This window comes from Halichoerus grypus, chromosome 3, assembly GCF_964656455.1.
Source record: "Halichoerus grypus chromosome 3, mHalGry1.hap1.1, whole genome shotgun sequence".
Taxonomy (NCBI): domain Eukaryota; kingdom Metazoa; phylum Chordata; class Mammalia; order Carnivora; family Phocidae; genus Halichoerus; species Halichoerus grypus.
The window spans coordinates 124,185,690-124,207,820 of NC_135714.1; the positions used below are offsets into that span (position 1 = coordinate 124,185,690).

General features: G+C 44.5%; 1 protein-coding gene across 6 annotated transcripts in view; it reads right to left on the bottom strand.

The window, feature by feature from the left end:
- Positions 1–6,045: 6,045 nt before the first annotated feature.
- The window catches only part of ZNF827 (zinc finger protein 827), a 166,628-nt gene continuing 150,542 nt past the window's right edge, over positions 6,046–22,131 (bottom strand). For 2 of the 6 annotated variants that reach the window (XM_036077784.2, XM_078069288.1), the window contains exons 12-14: positions 14,145–14,336; positions 13,632–13,809; positions 6,046–10,065 (exon numbers count right to left, since the gene is read on the bottom strand). In XM_036077784.2, coding sequence (XP_035933677.1) covers positions 9,243–10,065; positions 13,632–13,809; positions 14,145–14,336 — 1,193 coding nt within the window. In that variant the 3' untranslated portion in view covers positions 6,046–9,242. The other 4 variants (XM_036077792.2, XM_036077795.2, XM_036077796.2 and 1 more) reach the window with 4 other exon arrangements.

Here is a 22,131-nt window from a genome sequence, read left to right on the forward strand (position 1 = left end):
TGGTTTCATTATAATCTTCTAGCACAACAGAACCCACCATGCAATTTCTCACCTTCTTGCCTTTTCTCAAGCTGTTCTCTCAATCTGGAATGCCTCCCCACTTCTTCTGCCTAGAAAATTCCACTCATCATTTAGATTGCAGTTTGCATGGGATTACATCCCTCATAAAGCCTCCTCTCACCCTGGATGGAATTAGTAACTCTTTATTCAGTTTTTCCACAGCAATGTATGTGTATTTTTCCTGTTATTAGAATGCATTTGCTCAAATACTCATTTCTTCTGTTGGTTGATAAACTCTTCCAAGCTGGGAAACATATCTTCTATGTCTCTCTTTCATACCGGCTGCTTACACATGACTTCCCACATATTTGTTGCTCAGTAAGTAATGAATACGAAGCGGAGAAATTGGTCAAGGTTAGAATGAAGGGGACTTTGGTTGGGTGGGAGGAGTGATCGGTAGGATAGACTTCGACTTGCTTTAGAATATGGCCAACTGGGATGGACACTCTGTGTGTGAAGAATAGTTGCGGGGAATAATAATGAGGGAGGCAATGGATTCTGGGTAATGTGAGGGGCTCATATTTAAAGACAGGATCTTGTGACACAAAGTCATGCATGTATACAATTTAGCCCTACTCACAGGCAGACAAGCGAAATTGTAAAGTCCTTCATCAGCAGGAAATTATTATTCTGCCCATTTAAAAAGATACATGGTCTCTTTGTGTAACCAAGACTCCCACATATTTAGCTCTTGGCAGCTGCTAGGTCTATTGTCTGATGCCATAAAGAGATGGGACCTTGACTGATAGTATGGTGATGACCCATTGCTGTGCCCATTTATTTAATTGTAGAAAAGATGGGCAGGGGGATATTCTGATTAATGGGATTTCTTTGACCCTTAATTATTCTTTTCATATGTTACTCTTTCATCAACCTGTATTTATTTTCAGCAGCACAAAGGAAAAATGAAAAAAAAATTATCTTTTAATAATGTGAATCCCAGAATAATAAAATTCATGGCCTTCCTTCTGGATGCTCTCACACAAATACATATCTATTATGTTTATATCTATATTATGTATACACTGTATGCATTCTTTATATATATTTTCTATGTATCTGTGTAACTATCCATTGGTCCATGCTTAGCCCAGTCCTCATTAGCAAAAGGACTGACTGCTGGTTGTGGGTTAGAGATAGAAAGAAACAGAGATCACCCATATCCTGACTATTTTTACTTTCAATCAACTGTTTTCCATGAGGACAGATACTTCCCTGTTGAGCGCCAGTTGCCTGGGAGATATATGTACAAAAGATATACGTACGAAAACAACGCCAGGCAAACCAAGTGTAATCATTTTATTTCTCTCTGCGGTCTGGCTGCCGACCCCTCTGTTGGACCCTCATTCATGGTAAGTTGGTAGCTTTGAGAGATACCAGGCACCTCAGAAGGCTGAGGGGTGACTCCTCTCTTCTGGCCTCATTTGGGCTCTCGTGTGGCTTCCCCAGCTCAAGGAGGCTCTCCGAGGTGGGAGGCAGCCAATGTCCCTGTCAAGTGACTTCCCCCGAAGGGAGTCCTAGAAGAGCTCAATTCCATCACAGAAATCAAAAAGCGAACCCCAGAGGGCAGACTCTATCATAAAGAGCCTTCACTTGCTTCTCATGTGCGACCCCTTCCATTCCGTAGCATCATGACCCAGCACTGTCCTTGGCTCCGCCCAACTCCAACCACGGGGAAGGAGAAGAGCTTTGAGCTAACTCAGTAGGTTGGATATGTAGCCAACATTGGTTTAGAGGACAAAGTGATGGCAATATTCCTGCCAAATATGATGATTTCATTGGATATCTATTGTTCCCCATCTCACAAACTCACCTTCTTAAGCCAGCCTCTGCTACAGTAACCAGCTATGGTCAGGTGTAATTGACAGCCCCGACCTTAGCCTCACCACGCGCCTCTCGAGTTCTGAACCATTGGCTTCTTTGTCACCTTTGTGGCTGCCTTTGGGAACCTACTCAGCCATTCTAAATCATGGCCAAACCTGGAAGTGCAAGGCAGTTAACACTCTGGGGCTACTCTAGCCCCTTCTTTCTGCCACCCCTTGGGCTGTCAATTCTGAGATACATTTACACAGCTTCTCATGAGAGTTTCTGGAGGGATTGCATCCCCCTGGTCCACAGCAATGACCAGCTGGCCAATACCTCTGGGGTTGGCTTTACCTTCTTACTTGCTTCACTCTTTCTAGTACCCCATTTTGTTTCTGGAATTGCTTCCCCAAATAAATCTCAAGGTTCTGCTTTTTAGGGGGATCTAGAAAATAGATTGGTGGGGGGAGCCTACAAATGCGATCAAACCCATTGCATGGAGAATGTTGTAACAGACATTCTATTTGAAGTGGGACATAAGAGGACAGGGTCTTGTTGGTCCTTTATAATACACACTGAAAAGTCTGTGGACTAATTAGGAATTTCATTTAAAATTAAAATAAGAGCACATTGAAACCAAGTGATGGCATTCCCCGTCTAGAAATCTTTTAAGATCTGAAACCCATTGATCATTCTGGGGTGGTTTGGGTGGAGCCCTACATTCAAGCCAGAGGACGGCTAGATACATTTCCCTGGTCCTAGACCAGTGTTTCCTCTTGGCTTTAATTGTCTGCTGATGGGGGTAGATGAGTTATTTCCCTGTGTCTCTGTAAACACGTGGAGCCTTTCCACCCAATGGAAGTCCCTGGGAGCTTTCATAATGTGTTTAGAGTTTTGATCTGAGAGTTTCTTGGATTTTTGTTGTTGTTGGTTTTGTTTTGTTTTGTTTTGAGGGAGAGAGAGAGAATCTCAAGCAGGCTTCATGCCTAGCATGGAGCCTGATGTGGGGGTCCATCTCACAGCCCTGAGATCACGACCAGACCCTGAGATCATGACCTGAACCAAAATCAAGAGTCAGACACTCAACCGACGGGAGCCACTCAGGCACCCCGGGGGCTGAGAGTCTTCTTAAACAAGTGGCAGAATAAGCATACTTAGTATATTCTTTCATTGCATTAAATCTAAAATATGTTTTTACTTGTCACAAGCAACTGTTTGCTGTTCTACAGAAAATAGTTGAACCGTGGTGGCAGAGAGCTCAGCAGTCACAGTCTTGCTAAGTCACCTGGAGGAGGCTGGAAACAGCCAGTGGGCAGAAGGAGGGGGCGAAGTTAGAGGAATGCAGGCTAGTCCTTTCCATCCCCATCTGGTTACCTCTAACTCATCTAACCAAATTAAGTACCCACAGTTTGGTAAAATATGTTGAAGCCACCCTCCAGATGACCGCAGGTGATCCAAGCATGATGATTTTGTGTTTAATCAGAAAAGAAACATTTTAGACCTCCCAAACTCTGAAGTGGGCCGAAAAATATTTTTAGCCATTTTTTTACCCCCATTGAGTCTGCTGTTGTTTGAAAACGTTGAGATGTCATTTTTGCTATGACTACCTTGCAAGGATTCTGCTTTGTGACCACTTCTGTTTCTGAAGGCTGACTTTTGCTTGCTTAGAAAGAGTGACAGAGTCATCGTTTATTATATGTTATCTGCTGGGGGGGGGAAGGGGTCTTATAGATCATTTAGTTCAACCTATAGCTTCTGAATCAGGCCTCAAACTCAGGTGATCTGATTCCATGGCAATGGCCTTCAGGGCTGGAAAAGACTATCTGTAATCCAGATAGTCTCACTAACTAGGGTAGAAAGTCACCTGTTAGGGTGGGGCACAGGGGAAAATAAGTTTGAAATGTGAATTGAGGTGGACTCTGGTCTGGGTCAATAATTCTATTGAAAACTAAGAACTAATTAATGAATACTTACCCGAACTCTTATCAAAACAGAATTCCAAAGGGAATTCTTGGAAGTTGACCTTCTTTTCCCCCTTTGCAGCTCCGACCAATGTGAGCAACGTTTGCATGTCCTGTTTTATAGACCCAGCTATCAAGAAAGAATTATGAATAGGAGATCTGCTACCTCATAAAGAAGAGGTCTTGATTGATAACTTGAGGCCATTCAGACCCCAGACCGGGGAAGAATGTGTCCCCTCAGTCCCCACAGTCACCACACTTTATTTACCCCAGGGACCGCTTTATGGATACCTGCTTTGTTAGTTAATGGTAGTTATTTGCACAATAGACCTCATTTTGTGTAGGACTTTTCTGTTTTGAGACAGTGGTATAAGTAAGAATGTTGGCTGGGGTCCCTGGAATATTTGTGGTTGATGGCTCTTTAGAATGGAGTCCAAATTCCCAAGGGTATTCTTTTATCCTGTGATTTTGCTTACAGGTTCTAAGGCACCCTTGGGAAGGATTCCAGTCTTCTGCAAGCACGATGTAGTCACCCAGCTGCTATCCCCTTTCTTCCGTCTCTCCCCTTTTGTATGCCTAGAACTCCTCGTGGGTCTCCTTCGTCCCTGAAGACTGACAGCCGGGGCGGGTGGTGGCGGGTGGGGGGGGGGAGGGGCTTTGAGTTCTGTTTCAGCGACTAATGAGATGTGCCTTCTCCTTCAAGTCATTCACAAGCCCCACATCACCTTTGGCAGGCAGGGGTTCTAATATGGTGCTTCTGTGGGTAAGGAGGTACCTGTGCTCATCAAACCCTGAAATTTCTCCCCACGCTCCTGTCTGTGACCAGCCCTGGGGCTCTGTTAAATCGTCAGGGAGTTTTTGGTGGCCAAGAAAAGGAGGCCTTGAGTCTTAACTTCAAGTATATTTATTTAACATGACAGTGGGAAAAGTATGTCTGACTTCAGATTAAATTCAGGAAGGGGCCCCATGACTGGCTTGGAGCCGCCCCTGTGCACCTGCAGGCATCTAGGTCAGCAGAAGGGTTAGCGGCCGTGGTCCGTTCCATCATGGATGGCTCCCATCCCCGTCGTTCCTCAGTCACTGGAAGCCCATTAACGGGAGACCATTATGAAACTGATGACTTTTCTTTGTATTTCTGGCTTTTCTCAATCACAGGGCCCATGTGAGGTAGGTGTGGGATCTAAGAAAAAAAAAAATATGTATACAAAATGAAAAGCCACTCCAGCCTATAGTGCTAGCAAAAGGCAAGGAAGTCTGACTTAATATTTTCAGTATAAATATCAGCCGCCCCCAAACAAAACTGGTATTGAATCAAGTGCGAGAACTCGATTCAATCACCAAAAATAGCTATTGGATGAAAAAGTGAAGGGGAAAATAGTGTCTGATTAGTGACTGGTCATTTTCAAAGTGCCTCCTCCTATATCATCTCATTTTATGAAAAGTAAATTTGATCTTTTTCAGTGTTAGATTGAATCGGTTCATAATTTCTTACAAGGAGCAAAGGACATTATATTTATAAGCATGCAAGCTGTGAACTAGATAGAACATCCTCTTTTGCTGCTTTATATTTTTTATCAACCGTCGCAGATTCATAGGGAAAATATTTAAGGAACGGAACTTTAAAATGGATTTAAAAAAATTATTGTTTGAACTTAAGTGTGCTTGTCATCTTTTGTTTTGGCCTCAGTTTCTTCCTCTGGTACCTTCCTTTGAATGGCAAATCATTACTTGCATTTGGATAGATTATTATTTAGCTTACAAAATAGACCATTTCCCCCCTCATTAAAATCTCATAGTTGCCAAACTTCATTAGGATAAATGGAATTATTCATCTGTTTCCCCCCTGCCCTTTGGCTATGGGGTCAGTAAAATGATGTTAAGCAGGAGAGGGTAAGGCTGGTGAACACTTTAAAATGTCACCAAGTAGTTTCAGGAAGGAGCCGGTCTGCAACTGTACTGAATGATGGATATGCTCTCAGCCTTAATGGCTATTAATGACTTACATAATGACAGTTTGTATTATAACCATGGCTGTTCAAAACTTGCATTTTGCAATAGCTGTAACTAGTCATGGACATTTCCTAAACTTATTTAAAATACACTGAGAAGTTAAAATGGGAACAAAGCAAGACAAATAAAACCCTGAGACTAACAAGTAGTCAAGGATGGCAACCAAGGGGGGGCGACGGGCGGAGAAAGAAAAAAAAAAAGAAACAAAGAGTATAGCCAACCTTTTTTTTTGTTTTAATTAGAGTATATTATACTTCCAAACTGGATACACTAGAAATTGGCAATGCAACATAAGATGCAAAGAAATATACCAGTTACTGTCAAAATGACCCTGTACAGCCTTGTAATGCAAAAAGCTTTATACAATACAAATTTTCAGTAATGTACACAAACCTTGACAGTATGATCATCTGAACATAATATGAGGAGTTAAAAAAAGGATAGAAGCAAGAAAGTGCTGAGAACTCTAACTGCAGTACTATATGGACAAATAAGCTAGCTTTCATTGAAGAATGCATAGTGAAAACAGAATTGAAGTTAGTTGGCAGGTGAATTTCTCAAAGACGTTAGTGTTTTACACGGAAAGGATATCTATGGAATAATCCTTCCCTGAGTATCGAACTGCAAACCAAATTCGGGGGTATATATTATCTCGGTGGAGTCTCAAAAATGCTGTAGGTTTTTCTTTATTAATAACAATAATAATAATATAAAAAGTCAAACAAACTCCAAACACACCTTTTCTCACTCAGAAAACTTTTTATAATTTACCAGAAAGATTGATGACTCTTTCCAAAGTGCTAAAAAAGTTGCCCAATTACATTAAGCATAACTAAGTCATTCAAATACAAGTTCAGTGGCAAGCAGTGAAATGCATGGCATTTGAGCAGTAAACATCTCCTTCCAACACCCTTCTCGATCTTGCGAGTTTCAACCGAGGACCTCATATTGCACACGTGGCATGCTGTAAAACCTGCAGTCCTAACTGTCAGGGCCACCCTGTCAGGTTTTTAACCTGCTGGTGCTTCCGTGCGATTCGCCTGTTCTGCCAGCCTCCGTGGGATCACCGGGGCCCTCTTCTGTCATCACTGAACTTGTAATTTTGAAAGCACATTATTAGCCAAGTGGCACATTCTCCATTATATGGGGATAAAGACAGGACTTTTTAAAAAAAACCAACCCACCCATACGCCCAGTATTCTTGGAGTGTATTGTCCATAACTGTCTATAGTGTCTTTTATCGAGACATTGACATGGCGAGGTTGAACGACGCTTCTAACATAGCCAAGAACAAATGTCTCTGCTGGAGGATGACCGAGGGTTCGGGGGGCTTCCTGCTCTAGCTGGCTCAGCCTCCCTGCCCCTGGGGACATCTCCTTAGTGTAAACAGGTTTGCCAGGGCTGGAGGACTGGCAAAGGGAAGTGTAGCACACGTGCTAGGTCTGGGGGAAGAAGGGTGGGTATGGGGGTGGGGGAGTCCATGGTGTGGACCGACGGTACAGTCTTCTGGCTTCCTGTGAGAACTGCACCAAGTTCGAGGGGGCTTTCAGTGAAGCAAACTGACTAGAGGAAGAAAATCAGGGATGCTTTTATTTTCCCCTGGTGAAACAGATGAAAAGAAAAATCCCCACTCTAGGATAACACATGATGGAAAACAGCAATGCAGTAAGAAAGCATTCCTCTTGTACACCAGTTCTTCAATAGATAAATAATATATAGACTTTTATATTCCAAACGTTCCATTATTATACAAAGCACATTTCTTCCTGCCCTTTCAGCTTGTTTTCATACTGGAAATTCTGTTGTCTTACAAATACAAGCAATTAAGATACTCGGCCAAAGACTTCTTTTCCTTTTCTTTTTTAAATCACCCATTACTTTTTTAAGATTCGCAAAGGGCTATGCAACCAATCCACATCTGCTTCTTGCTGCAATAAAGTGCTGCACATAAGTTGCCATTTTAATGACCACAAAATAAAAGCCATAAATAAGTAAAAAGTTAGCCTCCTAGCAGGTTATATCTACCAGGCGTTAACAAAATGGAATACAGAATTATTAATAACATGGAGAATACCGCTATAGCCAGACGATCTGCAAACACAAGGGAAACTTCTCAGGGGCATGAATTGAACCGTAGGACTAAACAGCACCTTTTTTGTTGGGTCGTTATATGTCAAAGAGGTTGTGACAAAATTTTCAAACATACAGTCTACTCATTCCATAGAAAAGGTACATTTTCTTCCTTTTATTTTACTTTTTTTTTTTTGCAGATGAGAAACAAAAACTAGTGCAAGACCAAAGCACTGTGCAAAACTGCCGTTTCTTTTTTTTTTTTTTTTTTTTTTTTAGTCTGAGCATTTATACCCAGAATTTATCCAAACCCCTTTAATCTCCTTGGCTGGATTTATCAACCATAAAATTTTTCACTCATACAATTTTTTTTCCTGCAAATGAATGGTAACCACTGAATTAATACATCATATATATATATGTATGTGTATATGTATACACACATATATATATAATCTGCCCTTAAAAAAATGATGCACTGTGTGTGCGCACCATACACATTGTATACGTATGGACACACACACAAAACACACTTAAGTTTTATATTGGCTGCAGTGCCGTGAGAGATTTCTTCCAGAGTGGACTCTCGGTTCTCGCATCTTCATAACCAAGAAGATCTGAGCAGAACGAGAAGATCTGACCACCTGGCCGGAAATCTCAAGCAGCACTGTGGGTGTCTACCAGTCCTTCATCGACTTAAGCACCAGGCCCTACCACTCTGTAGCCATAAAAGAGAGAGGGAAAGGTGATGAAGGAGCTCGGGGAGAGACTGTCATGGATGAACAACCCGGGAGGGAAAAGAATGTTCATCGCTGTTAAAGAAGCCAGCACGAAGAAATGTGCAACAGAAATGGCATGGCACACGGCACACGGCTTTCTCTTCCAGAATCCACAACACCCACACAGCCCATTCACCCAACAGAAAACAAAATGCGCCAGTCTATAAGCGTACAAGTGCTGATTGCTGTTAAGGACACTCTCTTTAGGGTTTAACAAGACAAAATTCCTTTCAGATAAAAGTACGGAGAAGGCTGAGAGTGGGAGTGGGTGGTGGGGAGGCATGCCTCTGAAGGTAGAAGTATGCAGTAGGTCACCTCTCTGAAGATTGGATAAAGCAGCTTTCAGGTCAATGCAATAGGTATACACACAGAGCCAATTCTCTATTCCTTACTAAAGATATACAGTACACGTGGTTCAGACCCCGGGGGTCTGTAGGTTTTGCAGCAACGTACACCTGCTGGGGTTGTGTTTAAGTTTTGTGGGTTTTTGTTTTGTTTTTGTTTTTGTTTTTGTTTTCTGTCTTTGTCTCTTTGTTTTTGGTACAGAACACGGCTGCCCTCAGACAGTCTCTGCTCGTTCTCTCAGTCCGAGATAGGCGAGGAAGGAGTGTTTGGGTGAGGGGATGCTGGGAGGCGCAGTCTGAGGTCGGGGAGGGTGGAATGTGAGATCCAAGTGGTTCTTGGGGTACAACATTGTCAAGGGAATGAGATGGGCAAAATCCGAGTTCCGGTACTTGTCAAAGCGCAAAGGGGAGCCGTTGAAGGCCAAAGCCTTGAGTGCCAGGTTGGGCTCGGAGCTACTGCCGTGGGCGGCCGACAGGGCCACGGTCTGCAGAGCCTGGGAGGCGGACATGACCGACAGGGGAGACAGGAGATTCCGGGGGCTCCCGACGACGAGGAGCGGGGCCCCGGGGCCGGCTGGCTCCTTGGGGGTCGCTGGGCCCAGGCCCTTCTTGTCCTCCTCGGGACAGTCCCCACTCTGGTGCTTCTTGACGTGGCGGCTGAAGACGAAAGGGTGTGTGGTCTTGAACAGGCACTCTTCGCAGCTGAAGGTCTGGCGGGGGGCGTGCTTCAGCTTCTTGTGCAGGTTGAGATTGTCCTTGCGCTTGCAGCTGTAGCTGCACTGGTCACAGTGGAAGGGCCTCTCGCCGGTGTGGACGCGCACGTGCTCGATGAGCTTGTTGGCGGTCTTGGACAGGTAGCCGCACTGGTCGCACTTGTAGTGGTTGCCGAGGCGATGCTCCCGGGTGTGCGTCTCCAGCTCCAGCTGGTTGGCCTTCACCGTCTGGCAGATCCGGCACTTGTACTCCATCTTGTAGTGGGTCTTGAGGTGGCACTCCATGGCAGCGGGGCGGTTGGTGGAATAAATGCAGAATGGGCACCTGCCGGGGGGTGGGGGGGGAAAGCAATGACAGGGAGGGTCAGCCGGACAGGCTCGGCGGCGGCCCCGCTTCTACCCTCCTCACCAGCCTCCCCTCGCTCCGCACCCCCCCCCCCCACTCTGGAAGGCCTGGCCTGCCCCTGCCCAGCCCAGCCCTGCCCTGCCGCCTCTCCGGGGGGTTAAGATGACCCTCTGGGCTCTCTCTGCTGACTGAGCCGTCCCCGCTGAGGGGGAGCTCCGGCAAGGTACGCTCAGCCTACTGGGGGTCTCCTGGCTGGGTTAGTGAGCACCAGCCCACAGGAAGGGGAGCACAGAAAGGGCGAGGAATACATAAGCGGTTGCTCCCCTCCGCCCTCCCCACCCGTTCCCCTTGGAGCCCTCCCCGCTCCCCGCCAGACATAGCAGAGGTCTAAACCTCCTGACCTCCCCTCTAGATGGGAGCCACACAAAGAATCGACTTTTCATGCACCACACCAAGCACACGCAGAAAGGCTAAGAGTTTTGAAGAACAGCTTATAGGGGGAGAGCTACCTCCAGCAAACAGAAAGTTGTAGGGGTCAGAATCGTGCTTATTAAAGGGTGGTTAGGATGAGAAGGCCTGTGTGTGTGTGTCTCTCTGCGTGAGTGTGTGTGTGTATGTGTGTGTGTGTGTGTATACATAGATCTGTACTCATAAATCCTGTCTCCTACAGCCCTGGTTCTCCATCAGGGCAGGCAGATGAGGACCAGCACGGGGCTCGGGAGAGGGAGGCCCACCCACCAGCCCATCACGAATGAGGGATAAGGAGGGAGGGAGGCAACTGCTATCTGGAGTTCGAAGACATTAGGAAAACATTATTCCATCATAGAAATAATTGTAATCCAACTGGATCATAAATTCTCGGTGTCTCGGTGGGCAGGACCATATCTTATATTTCTTCTGCGTTCTCTGCAGTGCTTGGTAGGCACTGATTCATTACTGGATTGGTCTCTACACAGAATTTTGGCAGATTCTGGTCCCAGCTCCGTCACCTTTATCGGGCCATAGCTGGATATGCCCCGGGACAAAGCCTGGGCCTCTCCGTGGCTCGGTTTCTCCATCCTATGCAGGGAGGCTATGCTACCCCCCAGCCTCCTGGCTGTCCAGAGGGGCTAGGAGGAGCAGTGAGGGCATGTTTACAAATTCTGTTGAGCTTCTCTTTTGGAAGCTGCAAGGCTCAAGTTGGTGGCTGAAATGATAGCTGTAGCGTGTTTGCTCTCTTTCCCAAAAGAATGCAAATGCAAAAGTGGCTGCCTCAGCTCTCACTTGGCACCTGCAGGGCAGGGCCCTGGAGTGAATTGTCCTCTGAGGGTTTGGAGAGGTGTTCAGCAGAGCCCAATACAACCAAGTGCACCGTGCACTGCTCCTCAGCGCCAAGCTCGCCGTTAGCCTTTGAACCTCAGCTCACAGAAGAGTGCACACGAGAGAAATATAAAGCCCATTCCCAGGTCAGGTGCACACACAACCCCTACGCCAAGCTGGGCCTTACCTAGAGGAGTCTGAAACTCACCACTGTCCTGAGCTACGGCAAAAGAAAAATAATAGTATAATCTTATTTGATCTGCATTATGAACAGGATATAGAGTACAAGCAGTTCCATCACAGAAAAGCAATTTAGACATCGGCAGTCTGTTTCATTTTAAGAACATTTCTGTGACCCACAGCTCAATCTTTCTTTCGCTGCTCAGGCAAAGTGCTAAGGGTTTTCCGTGCTCCCGATATTTATCGTAAAGACACTCTCTCAGGCAAATCAGTTCTCTGATATGGCAAAGGGAAAACAAAACAAAACAAAACAAAGACTCACTGTATAGCCAGAAGGCATTATCAATTTTTTCAAAGTATTCTTCTACTTGGTCATCCTAGAACATAAACTATTACACAGGGGACCGTTAGCACCACACGGGAAGTGTCTGGACAGGCAAAAAGCATCAGCATTCACTGTGCATTCTCCCCAGTGGGGCGGAGGCTTGGGACTCCGTAGGTCCCCAAGGCGAGGCTAACTGACAAAGCCACAACCAGCAGGGGCCGCAGGGTTAACGGGTGTGACTGGGCTACTGGGAAAGGCGACGAGCACTAGTCCAACCGCAGAAATACATGGCTTTTTCTCTTTTTTTAAAAATAAGAGTATACAAGTATTTAGGAAAGGGACAGTGGGAACAAACCAAATCCAATTCCCAAATAAGCTCTTGCTGGGCATTTCCCATTTACTGGTTGTCTTGAATTATAATCTCCCCTCCCCCATCCCTACAGGCATCCCCTCCCCCTCCCACTTAAGTGCCCCAAGAGTGAAACAAAATGGAATTTGACAGTAGGTGTGCTGCTCCCTGACTCCTCTGTTTGGGAAAGTTTTTGAGGAGGGTGCCTCTGACCGGGCAGGAGCCTGCAGAGGGGGTCAACCCTGGACTACCCCCAACACTTGACCCCCAGGGTCCCTTTGGGTCTCTCCATCCCTCGCCCATTCAGGAGAGTCATGCCAACCTCTCTGGCAATTTGTGAGTTTCAAAGATAAAAATGTTTAAAAACAAGAGGGTTTTTTTCTTCCCCTTGTGTTAAGTAAAATATAAATTTTCATTCTTTTAATGACATGATTATTTCAGCTAAACATGAATAATTATGCCTTGAAACTTGTGTGTCTTTCTGTATTCAACGACATATGCTTCTTTCTCTACTAGGTCCTAAGTGCCTTGTGAACAGGGGCTGATTTCAGAATCACCGGAAAGATTAAATTCTGGTAGTGCTAGGACATACATTTCCTGAGGGTAGAAATTATGTTTTATTCCTCGTTTGCCCTTCAGTGCCTATTATCAAGCCAGACACACCGTGCATTCGGTAGTAACCGACGGGTCTCACTTCAGACCAGAGGGCTTCTTGCAAATAGTAGTTAATGATGATGCTTGTTGTCTAGGTCTTTGGGGATCTGTGAGTAACATGTGACTGGAAATGTCAGATCTCATGAAGGCTAGCCAGGGAGATCCCAATCGCAGTTCCTGGGAAGGAATAAGGCATGTTTGCAGAAGACGTGAGGCACGTGATCTCTACCTGAAAAACACTGCCTCCTGCCTGTTCGAAAAGGCAAGGATCCAATATTTGGGGGTGGGGTGCGGGTGGGCTTGTTGTGATGCTGGTTTAAAAGATACATGGCAAATCATCTAAAAAAAATAAGTCACAGATAGCGAAGGGCTGTGAGAGTGTAATGAATTACGCTCGGGGACATAAGCCCCAAGTCCATAAAATCCAGTCCGAACCAAACTCAAGCGGTGTAGGCTGAGTCTACCCCCTGCATGCCGAGCGGCTCCAACACGTCTTCTTGCTTGCCAGGACTCCTGGGGAATTTGTGAAATGGATTCTCCTGCTGCGTCTGCTGACCCCCCGGGGAACAGGTCGGATTCACACCCGGCTAAAGGTAGCAGAGGTGCCTGACTGACTAGCCCCATGCCCAGCTCTCCCTCTCCGTGACCCCAGAACCGTCAGGGGAGGGGGGAGGGGGAGGGACGGGGAGGGGTGTTTAATAACAACACAGTAAAAGGTTCTGTACTTGCTTTCCTTACTTGAGCCCACCGGTGGGGACAGTGTGGCATTTCTTATGCTCCAGCAGCTGTTCAGGTGTCTTCATGAACTTGTGGCACACGTCACACTCAAACATCCGGGTGATGAGGTGTATCTGCAGATGGCGCTCGAACATGTTCTTCGTCTTGCAGACAAAGTTGCAAAAAACGCATTCGAACCCTGAAAGGACGGGAGCTGGGTGTACGGGTGCACGGGGCAGAGGGACCGGAGGGCAGGAGGGGGACAGACATCCCCCCGTTTCTCCTCTTCCCCAGCTATGCCCTTGCAGGCACCGTTCCCGGCATCTCTGTGGCAGGAGGAGTTAAGTGTACAGTTCCAGAATCAGCGTCACACTGCCCATCCATCCACCCCATATTTGGGTGCAAATCAAGCCAAAAGAAATACAAATTTGAGGCGATGATAGCGTTATACTGTTCCCAGGCCTACTGTCTGTTTTCCAACATCACTCCCCTTGAGGGCTGATGTTTAAGCAGGCCAACCCACTCCTCCCTCACCTTTCTCTGGCTTTTCCTCACTGTTCACTGAGGGCTGACTCCCAGGCACGACAGAGATGACCAGCAGGTTATTCCCACTCTTGTTTTTCTGAGAGCTGTCTGAATCGTCTTTGCTGTTGGCCGAATCACTCAGAGCTGAGAGGGAGGAGGAAGAGGGGCTATTTGATTCACTGGGGGTCTTCCTGTCTTCTCCTGAAAAAACAAACAAACAAACAAACAAAACCCCCCCAAAACCCAGGTCTGTTATTTAGGAGATGATAACCCTCGAATAACAGCAAGTAGGGGTGGGGGTGGTGGGGGGTCTCGTGGCTACATCATCATTCAGGGAAGACAGGGTGAGGTTCCCAGCTCTCCCAGGGCACCTACTGGGACCCCAGGTCCCCATCATCTACAATGATGACACTTGTGGGACTTGGGAACTCTGTCATGCTTTGAACACAGTATCTCATTTTATCTTCTCAAAAATCCAATGAGACACAACTGTTAGCACTCCTGTTTCACAGAGGAGGGGAGGGAGGCACAGTCAGGGTAACTTGGCCTAAGTCACACACTAGGAAGTGGTGGAGCAGAGATTTCAGTTGGTCCGACTCCAGGATCCATGCTCTTCATGGACTGGACTCTCCCTCAAACCCAGGAGTAAACCAGTTGGGAGGCCATTAAAATTCAGTGTCAGGAGACTAATGCTTCCACTCAAGATGAAGTGTCAAGAGACTGGATTTACCATTGCTACTGAAAGAACTAAAACAAAACCAGACAAAATATATCAAACAATACTTGTTGTTGTTGTTGTTTTTTCCCCAAAATAGTTTTTACAACATTGGACATCAGGCTCTCAAGAGTGATCCCTGGGAGACAAGAAAGAAAAGAGGTGGCCCACTTCCTGCCTTTAGGGAGTTTACTTCTCAGCCTGCAGTGCAGGGGTGGGGACCTGCCCATCAGACTCACTGAATTGAAGAAAGAGCCCTAAGGGTCTGGGGAGATCAACATTGCTGGACTTGGTGGGGCAGGGTGCCAGAGGGGGGCGAACAGTACAGAGGAAAAACTCAAAGACCTGCAGGGGGTCCCCCATGAGTATTCATTCAGCAGAGTAGGGATCAGAGCACATGTGTGAGAAACCCCCCAAGACTGGAGGGAAAAAAGGCCATGTGAAAGGCTCAGAAAACACTGTTGTTTCCACTAGCCAGATTAGAAACACTCACAATTCCCAGGGCATTGGGTAGGAAACTGAAGAAGATCTCTTAGGAGTGGGTAATGATTGGCCCTAGTTGGACCACTGCTTCAGACCTGCCTGACAAGTCACAAAAGCAAGACTCAAAGGAGTCAAATTTTCCAAGTAATTAACTGCATCCTAAAACAAAGGTCAAGAATTTTTATGGGAATATAAAATATCCAGCACCCAGGAAGGCTAATCACAATGTCTGACATCCAAACAAAGATTAGCAGGCATGCCAAGAAACAAGAAAACACAACCTAAAATGGAGAGAATAATTAACCAGTCAAAACTGACCCAGAACTGACACAGTTGTTAGCATTTGCAGAGAAGAACATAATATTATAACTATAGTCTATATATTGAAAAAGTTAAATAGAGATATGAAAGATACAAAAAAGATCCAAATCAAATTTCTAGAGATGAAAATTACAACGTCTGAGATGAAAAATACACCGGATGGGATTACCAGCAATTTAGACATGCAGAAGATTAGTGAACCTTGAAGGTAATAGTAATAGAAATTATCTGCAATGAAACAGAGGGAAAAAAGAATCATAAAAATGAAAAGAGCATCAGTGGATTGTGGGATGCCTTCAGGTAGCTTAATATAAATTTAACTGGAGTCCCTGATGGGGCGGGAAGGGCAGAAAAATCTGAGAAGGCCAAAACTTTTTCAAATTGGGGAAAACCATAAACCCACAGATCCACGAAGCAAAATGAACCGCATGCATAAGAAAGATGAAGAAATCTATACCAAGGGATATCAAAACCAGTGATAAAGAAAAAAAAATCCCTAAAGGCAGCCCAAGGAAAAAGGATACATTCTGTGTAGAGGAACAAAAATAAGGATGACAGCAGATTTCTCACGGGAAACAATGCGAGCGAGAAGTAGTGGAGCGCCATCTTTAAAGTGCTGAAGGGAACAGCTGTCAATCTGAGATCTCATACTCTGTGAAAATGGATTTCAAAAATGAAGCTTCCCTCCCCACCCAAAAGGGGTAAAGAATTCATCGCCAGCAGACGAGAATTACAAAAAATGTTAAAAGAAATTCTTGAGGGCCCCTGGGTGGGTCAGTCATTAGGCGTCTGCCTTCGGCTCAGGCCATGATCCCAGGGTCCTGGGATCGAGCCCTGCATCGGGCTCCCTGCTCCACAGGAAGCCTACTTCTCCCTCTCCCACTCCCCCTGCTTGTGTTCCCTCTCTCGCTGTGTCTCTCTGTCAAATACATAAATAAAAATATTAAGAAAAAAATAGAAATTCTTGAGGCAGAAGGAAAATGACACCAAAAGTAAAAATGGATCTACACAAAAGAATGAAGAGCACAGGAAATGGCAACTCCATGGCCAAATACCTGAGTTTTCTTATTTAAATCTCTCTAAAAGAGAATCAAAGTAATTTTGTTAAAAAAGAATAATGTCATAGAGGGTTTATAACATAAATAAGTAAAATATGACAGTGATAGCATAAAGGCTGGGAGAGGAGACAGGGAAGTATGCTATTGTGAGGATCTTACACTGCACATGAAAAGGTACAGTATCACTTGAACATGTACTGTAATAAATTAACGATGTACATTACACACCCCAAATAACTGGAAGGTTCTATGCTGTTCATGGTTTGGGAGACTTGATACTGTTAAGATGTCATTTCTCCCCAAACGAGATTGAAGCAGGCCCATCATTTTAGGTTAGGGTAGGAAATACAGGGAGACTGTGCGTCAGTTCCCTTCAAATCAGTCAATTAAGTAATCTAGTGACTGTAAACTCTAGAAATGAACTTTTTCAGGAGATTAAAAAAAACAAATCATATATTATATACAGGCATAAAAAAGTCCAGAAGTAAACAAAGCTGTAATGGTGGTGACAGCTAGTGGGTGAAATTATCAGCGGTATGTTTGTTTTCTTTTATTTGGTTTTCAGAATTTTCTAAAGTGACCATAAATTAACTTGTCCAATTTAAAATTTTTTTTTAAAAGAGGAAGGAAGAAATATTTACCCTCTTGCAATGTTTCCAAGTCTTGTTCCCGGCAAACCTGCACTTATGTCCAGGGAAGACAGCGCTTACTTCAGTTTACAATTTTAAAAATCTTGTTCCTAGCAGGATGGAACTTGGTTCCTGGAAAGACACTGTGTGACTTCACTCACTGACCCACAAGGAGGGAGGGAATATGCCTTTAAAGTATAGACCCCCCTTGGTACAAGGAAGCTAGTGAAAGCTAGCACCATCATTGCCAGTCTCTTATCTAAATATTTAACCAGGTTAGTCACATTTTGTAGACAAACAGAGTATGTTCAGTAGGGGCCCTGAGTCTATTGCTTCACCAAATCCATCCTCTAAGGTGGTCTTATCCATAGAATCTTGCAAGTGATTATTTTAAATTAGTTTTTAGAGTTAAAACCTATAATTTTAATTACCATCTTTAACAATAGCGGCAAGTACCCTGAGGCTTAAGACACTGGGGAGAGCTGTCTAAATTAATAAATGTATAAACATACAGGTGCCAAGGTGGCTGCTCTGTGAGTAGGTGTGGGGAAATAGCCCAGTCCGCTCAAGCTGTGATCCCTACCCCACACCGCTTCCTCTGCTCTCAGTCCTCATCTCCCTTAGCTCTGTAGGGAGTGAGCCAGGGTGCCCTTGTCAACTCAGTCCATGGCTCACTGTGATCCAAGGGGTCATTCATTTTCAGCAGCACAAAGATTCTTGGTGAAGGACATCCGTGCACAGGTAATGCAACCTCATACATTAGGACAGCCAGCTAAAGAGAACTTGAAAAAAAACCTAAATATTTCATAATCTAACATGACACAAAATGATAAATTGAGACCATAAAAATTACCAGTTGTCTTGCTGCCTCAATATAAACACCATTACATTTTTGATGTACTTTTAATTTTTTTAGAAGTAAGCATATCTATTTTAAAATTGTTGCCGCTAATTGCATAGTAGTTAAGAATAAGGACTTCAGATCCGGAATACCTGAGTTTGATTTTTTTTTTTTAAAGATTTTATTTATTTATTTGACAGAGAGAGACACAGGGAGAGAGGGAACACAAGCAGGGGGAGTGGCAGAGGGAGAAGCAGGCTTCCTGCGGAGCAGGGAGCCCGATGTGGGGCTCAATCCCAGGACCCTGGGATCATGACCTGAGCCTGAGGCAGACGCTTAATGACTGAGCCACCCAGGCACCCTGATTTTTTTTTAAAGATTTTATTTATTTATTTGAGAGAGAGAGAGAGACAGTGAGTGAGAGAGCACAAGCTGGGGGGGAGGGGCAGAGAGAGGGAGAAGCAGACTCCCCACTGAGCAGGGTGCCCGACGTGGGGCTTGATCCCAGGACCCTGGGATCATGACCTGAGCCGAAGGCAGCAGCTTAACCGACTGAGCCACCCAGGCGCCCCCAGAATACCTGAGTTGGAATGCCACCTGTATCATTTAATGGCTGAATAACTTAAGAGAAAGGATTTAATTTAGTGCTTCAATGATCTCATCTTAAAAATGGGGTTAATATCAGCAGCTTCATATGTTTGTTGTGGGGATCAAATAGGTTTTTATACATAAAGCACCAAGAACAATGCCTGGCTCAATGCATGCATTATAGAAGAATGTATTATTATTATTATTATTATTATTATTATAAAATATAACAAATAGGGGCGCCTGGGTGGCTCAGTTGTTAAGCACCTGCCTTCAGCTCAGGTCATGATCCCAGGGTCCTGGGATCGAGCCCCGCATCGGGCTCCCTGCTCTGCGGGAAGCTGCTTCTCCCTCTCCCACGCCCCCTGTGTGTGTTCCCTCTCTCACTGTGTCTCTCTCTGTCAAATAAATAAAATCTTTAAAATATATATATATATAACATACAATATTTATAAATAATAATAACAATCATTAACACTGTATTTTCCCATGCTGGCACATAGTTGGCTCTCAAAATTTATGAAAATAATTATTAATTAATGGTTTTAAATGATAGTATTAGGGGCACCTGGGTGGTTCAGTTAAGCATCTGACTCTTGGTTTCCGATCAGGTCATGATCTCAGTGTTGTGAGATCGAGCCCCATGTCCGGCTCCGCACTCAGTGGGGAGTCTGCTTGAGATTCTCTCCTTCTGCCCCTCCCCCTGTTCACTCGCATGCTCACGCTCTCTAAAATAAATAAATGAATCTTAAGAAAAGAAAGTTACAAATCATATGTAACTCTTAAAAAAAAAGAAAATTAATATTCCATTGTTGATTTTTTTCCCTATGGAGGTTCTCCCCGAAGGATTACTGAGTTACAGGCATTTTCAAGCCTCTTGGTCTATCTACCTAAGTAGTTTTCAAAAGTTCTCCCATTCTGTAGGGTCATGGCCATAAAAGTATCAGCAGCATCCAATGACCATGGGTAATGCTGTAAAACACATTCCTAATGCAACCGGTGAAACGTAAGCCACTCTTGAGTTTTAATTTGATGGCTAGTGAGGTCAAATATTTTTCCTTTTGTCGAGTGGTTAGCTTTTATTTCTTTTTTGTGTATTAACTGTTTATGTCCTTTGTAAATTCTTCACTTAGAGACCTGAAGGGTTTCTTACCAGTTTATACGAATTTTCTATGCAGTAAATGTATCAGCCTTTGTCATTTTTACAAACACGCTTTTCAGACTGGTTTTTTGGTTTTGTTTTCCTTCTCTTTTCCTTTTCTTTTGCAAAGAGAAGAAGATACTCTTATGCAGCAAGTCTCTTGATTCTTTTCTTTTGCCATTTCTTGAATCACTTAAGCTTTCACAAATCCTCCTCACTCTGGAAGTCTGATAAACATTCTATTTTCTTCAAGCTTTTCTAGGGCTGATTTGTTAACGGGGATTATGTAAGTCGTCTGATATTTATTTTGGTGTCGGTGTGAGGTCAAGTATTGATGGCTGTATTTCCCAAATAGCTATTCGGGTTCCTCAATGCTGTTACGGCAGCATTTAAACATTGCCTCCAAATTTGCACCAAGGCCATTGGGAGCACCAGAGGGAGTATTTTTCCCTTGTTCTCTGCAGACACAAAGAGCGAGGGAGTGGGAGCAAGAGGGTAAGGAGGGGTCACTGGGAAGAAACTACCTAAACAGAGGGCAGTTCCTCAGATACCCACTCAGCACCCTGCTCACCAGTGTGCCCCGGGTAAGAGTAGCCGGGAAGGAAGTATAGAAAGCACATGGATTCTGTGGGAGACAGAGCTCATCCTGTAGATCACAACTTCACGTCTGTAACAAGAAAGCACTGCAGATTTCCTAGGGGACTGAAATAAAAGGTGCCCATTCCTATGACAGGTAAATCATATCAGAGAACAAGGTCCACAGAATTAGAGAACTTTATGCCTGTTGGGCATCTCCTACACATTCAAAAAGTCAAGGAATGGATGAAGGCCCAGGGAAGTTAAGTGAGTTTCTACATTTGCAGTGCTATTTATGGTAACATGGGGTCTAGAACTAGGATCTAGAATCCAAAGTGTGTCTCCCTCCATCCCCAGTAACTTCTTCCACATAGATTATATGCATAAGTCAGTAGACTCTCAGGGTTCAGTAAGGGCCATGTTGGAATAATTTTCTTGCTTAACACACACAGATGTGTGTAAATGTGCTTGCACACATGTACTCATTTACCGGGTGAACGTTTACTCCCCCCTTACACGGGGCAGGCCCTGGCCCAGGTGCTCAAGAGACGATGGCAACTTAGACAAGCTTCCTATTCTCGGGGGTATATAGTATAATATGGATCACATGGCATGTATACTGCTTTATATCATAACTTTATAACTATACAGCTTATTAATTAACAGATTTAGATGGACACATCTTGGGTCAAATTCAAACACTTCAGAACAGCAACTGCATGCAAGAAATCCTCGCTGTGAAGACCATTAGCTTCTAAAAGGGGTCCTTTGGCCAAATCTAGCCTCCTGTTTTTGTAAATAAAGTTTTATTGGAACACTGCCAGGCCCACTTTTTTGTGTCTTGTCTACTCTACTTTCAAATTTCAGCTCATTCCAATGAATGTCGTGACAGAAACTGTATGGCCTGAAAGCCTAAAATATTCACTATCTGGCCCTTACAAAAAAACAAAACGAAACAAAAAACCACCAAACTCTGTTTCCCTGGCTAAAAAAAGCCTATAAAAAGTTTATAACCTTATTCCCTAATAGCAGCAGTGTTAAAGGCTTCTACTGTACTAAAAAAGCAACTTCCTTAATGTATTTCACTCTGGCTCTCTGTGATAACAAATGAGAATATTCTTCCCAGGTAGACAAGGAGCCCCTCCACCTCAGAGGGAACAAGATCTCTGTGTTCCCAGTGGCAGTGAGCGTGTTTGCATTGGGTACTTGTGAATGTGAAGTTTCTATCGATGACAATGAAGCGATTCTATATCCAACTGCTTCCCAGCCATTATGGTTTCTATGGTTTCCTTGAGGTGGGGTGGTGGTAGAGGGGCTGTGGCCTGGGGAGAAGGTTCTTGACTGGGCTTAGACACACTTGGGGCGGAGAGGGTTAGAAGAATAGGAGAGTCACAGAAAAGAGGGAAAAAAAAGAATATCTGAAAAGCCAGTGGAAATGGAAGACAGGCTGGCCTTTCCCTTCATTAGCCACTCCAGAAATGTTGAATTTAGTTTGTCTCTGACATGGGTTTCCCAGCTCACCTGCTGCCCACGGTGCTAATGTGAGAGCCAGACAACCAACTGTAAAAATGGCACCTTCTCACCCACCATAAGGGCTCTCTGCAGACCTCCAAGTCATAGCTGCTCAACTTACGACAAAAGCAA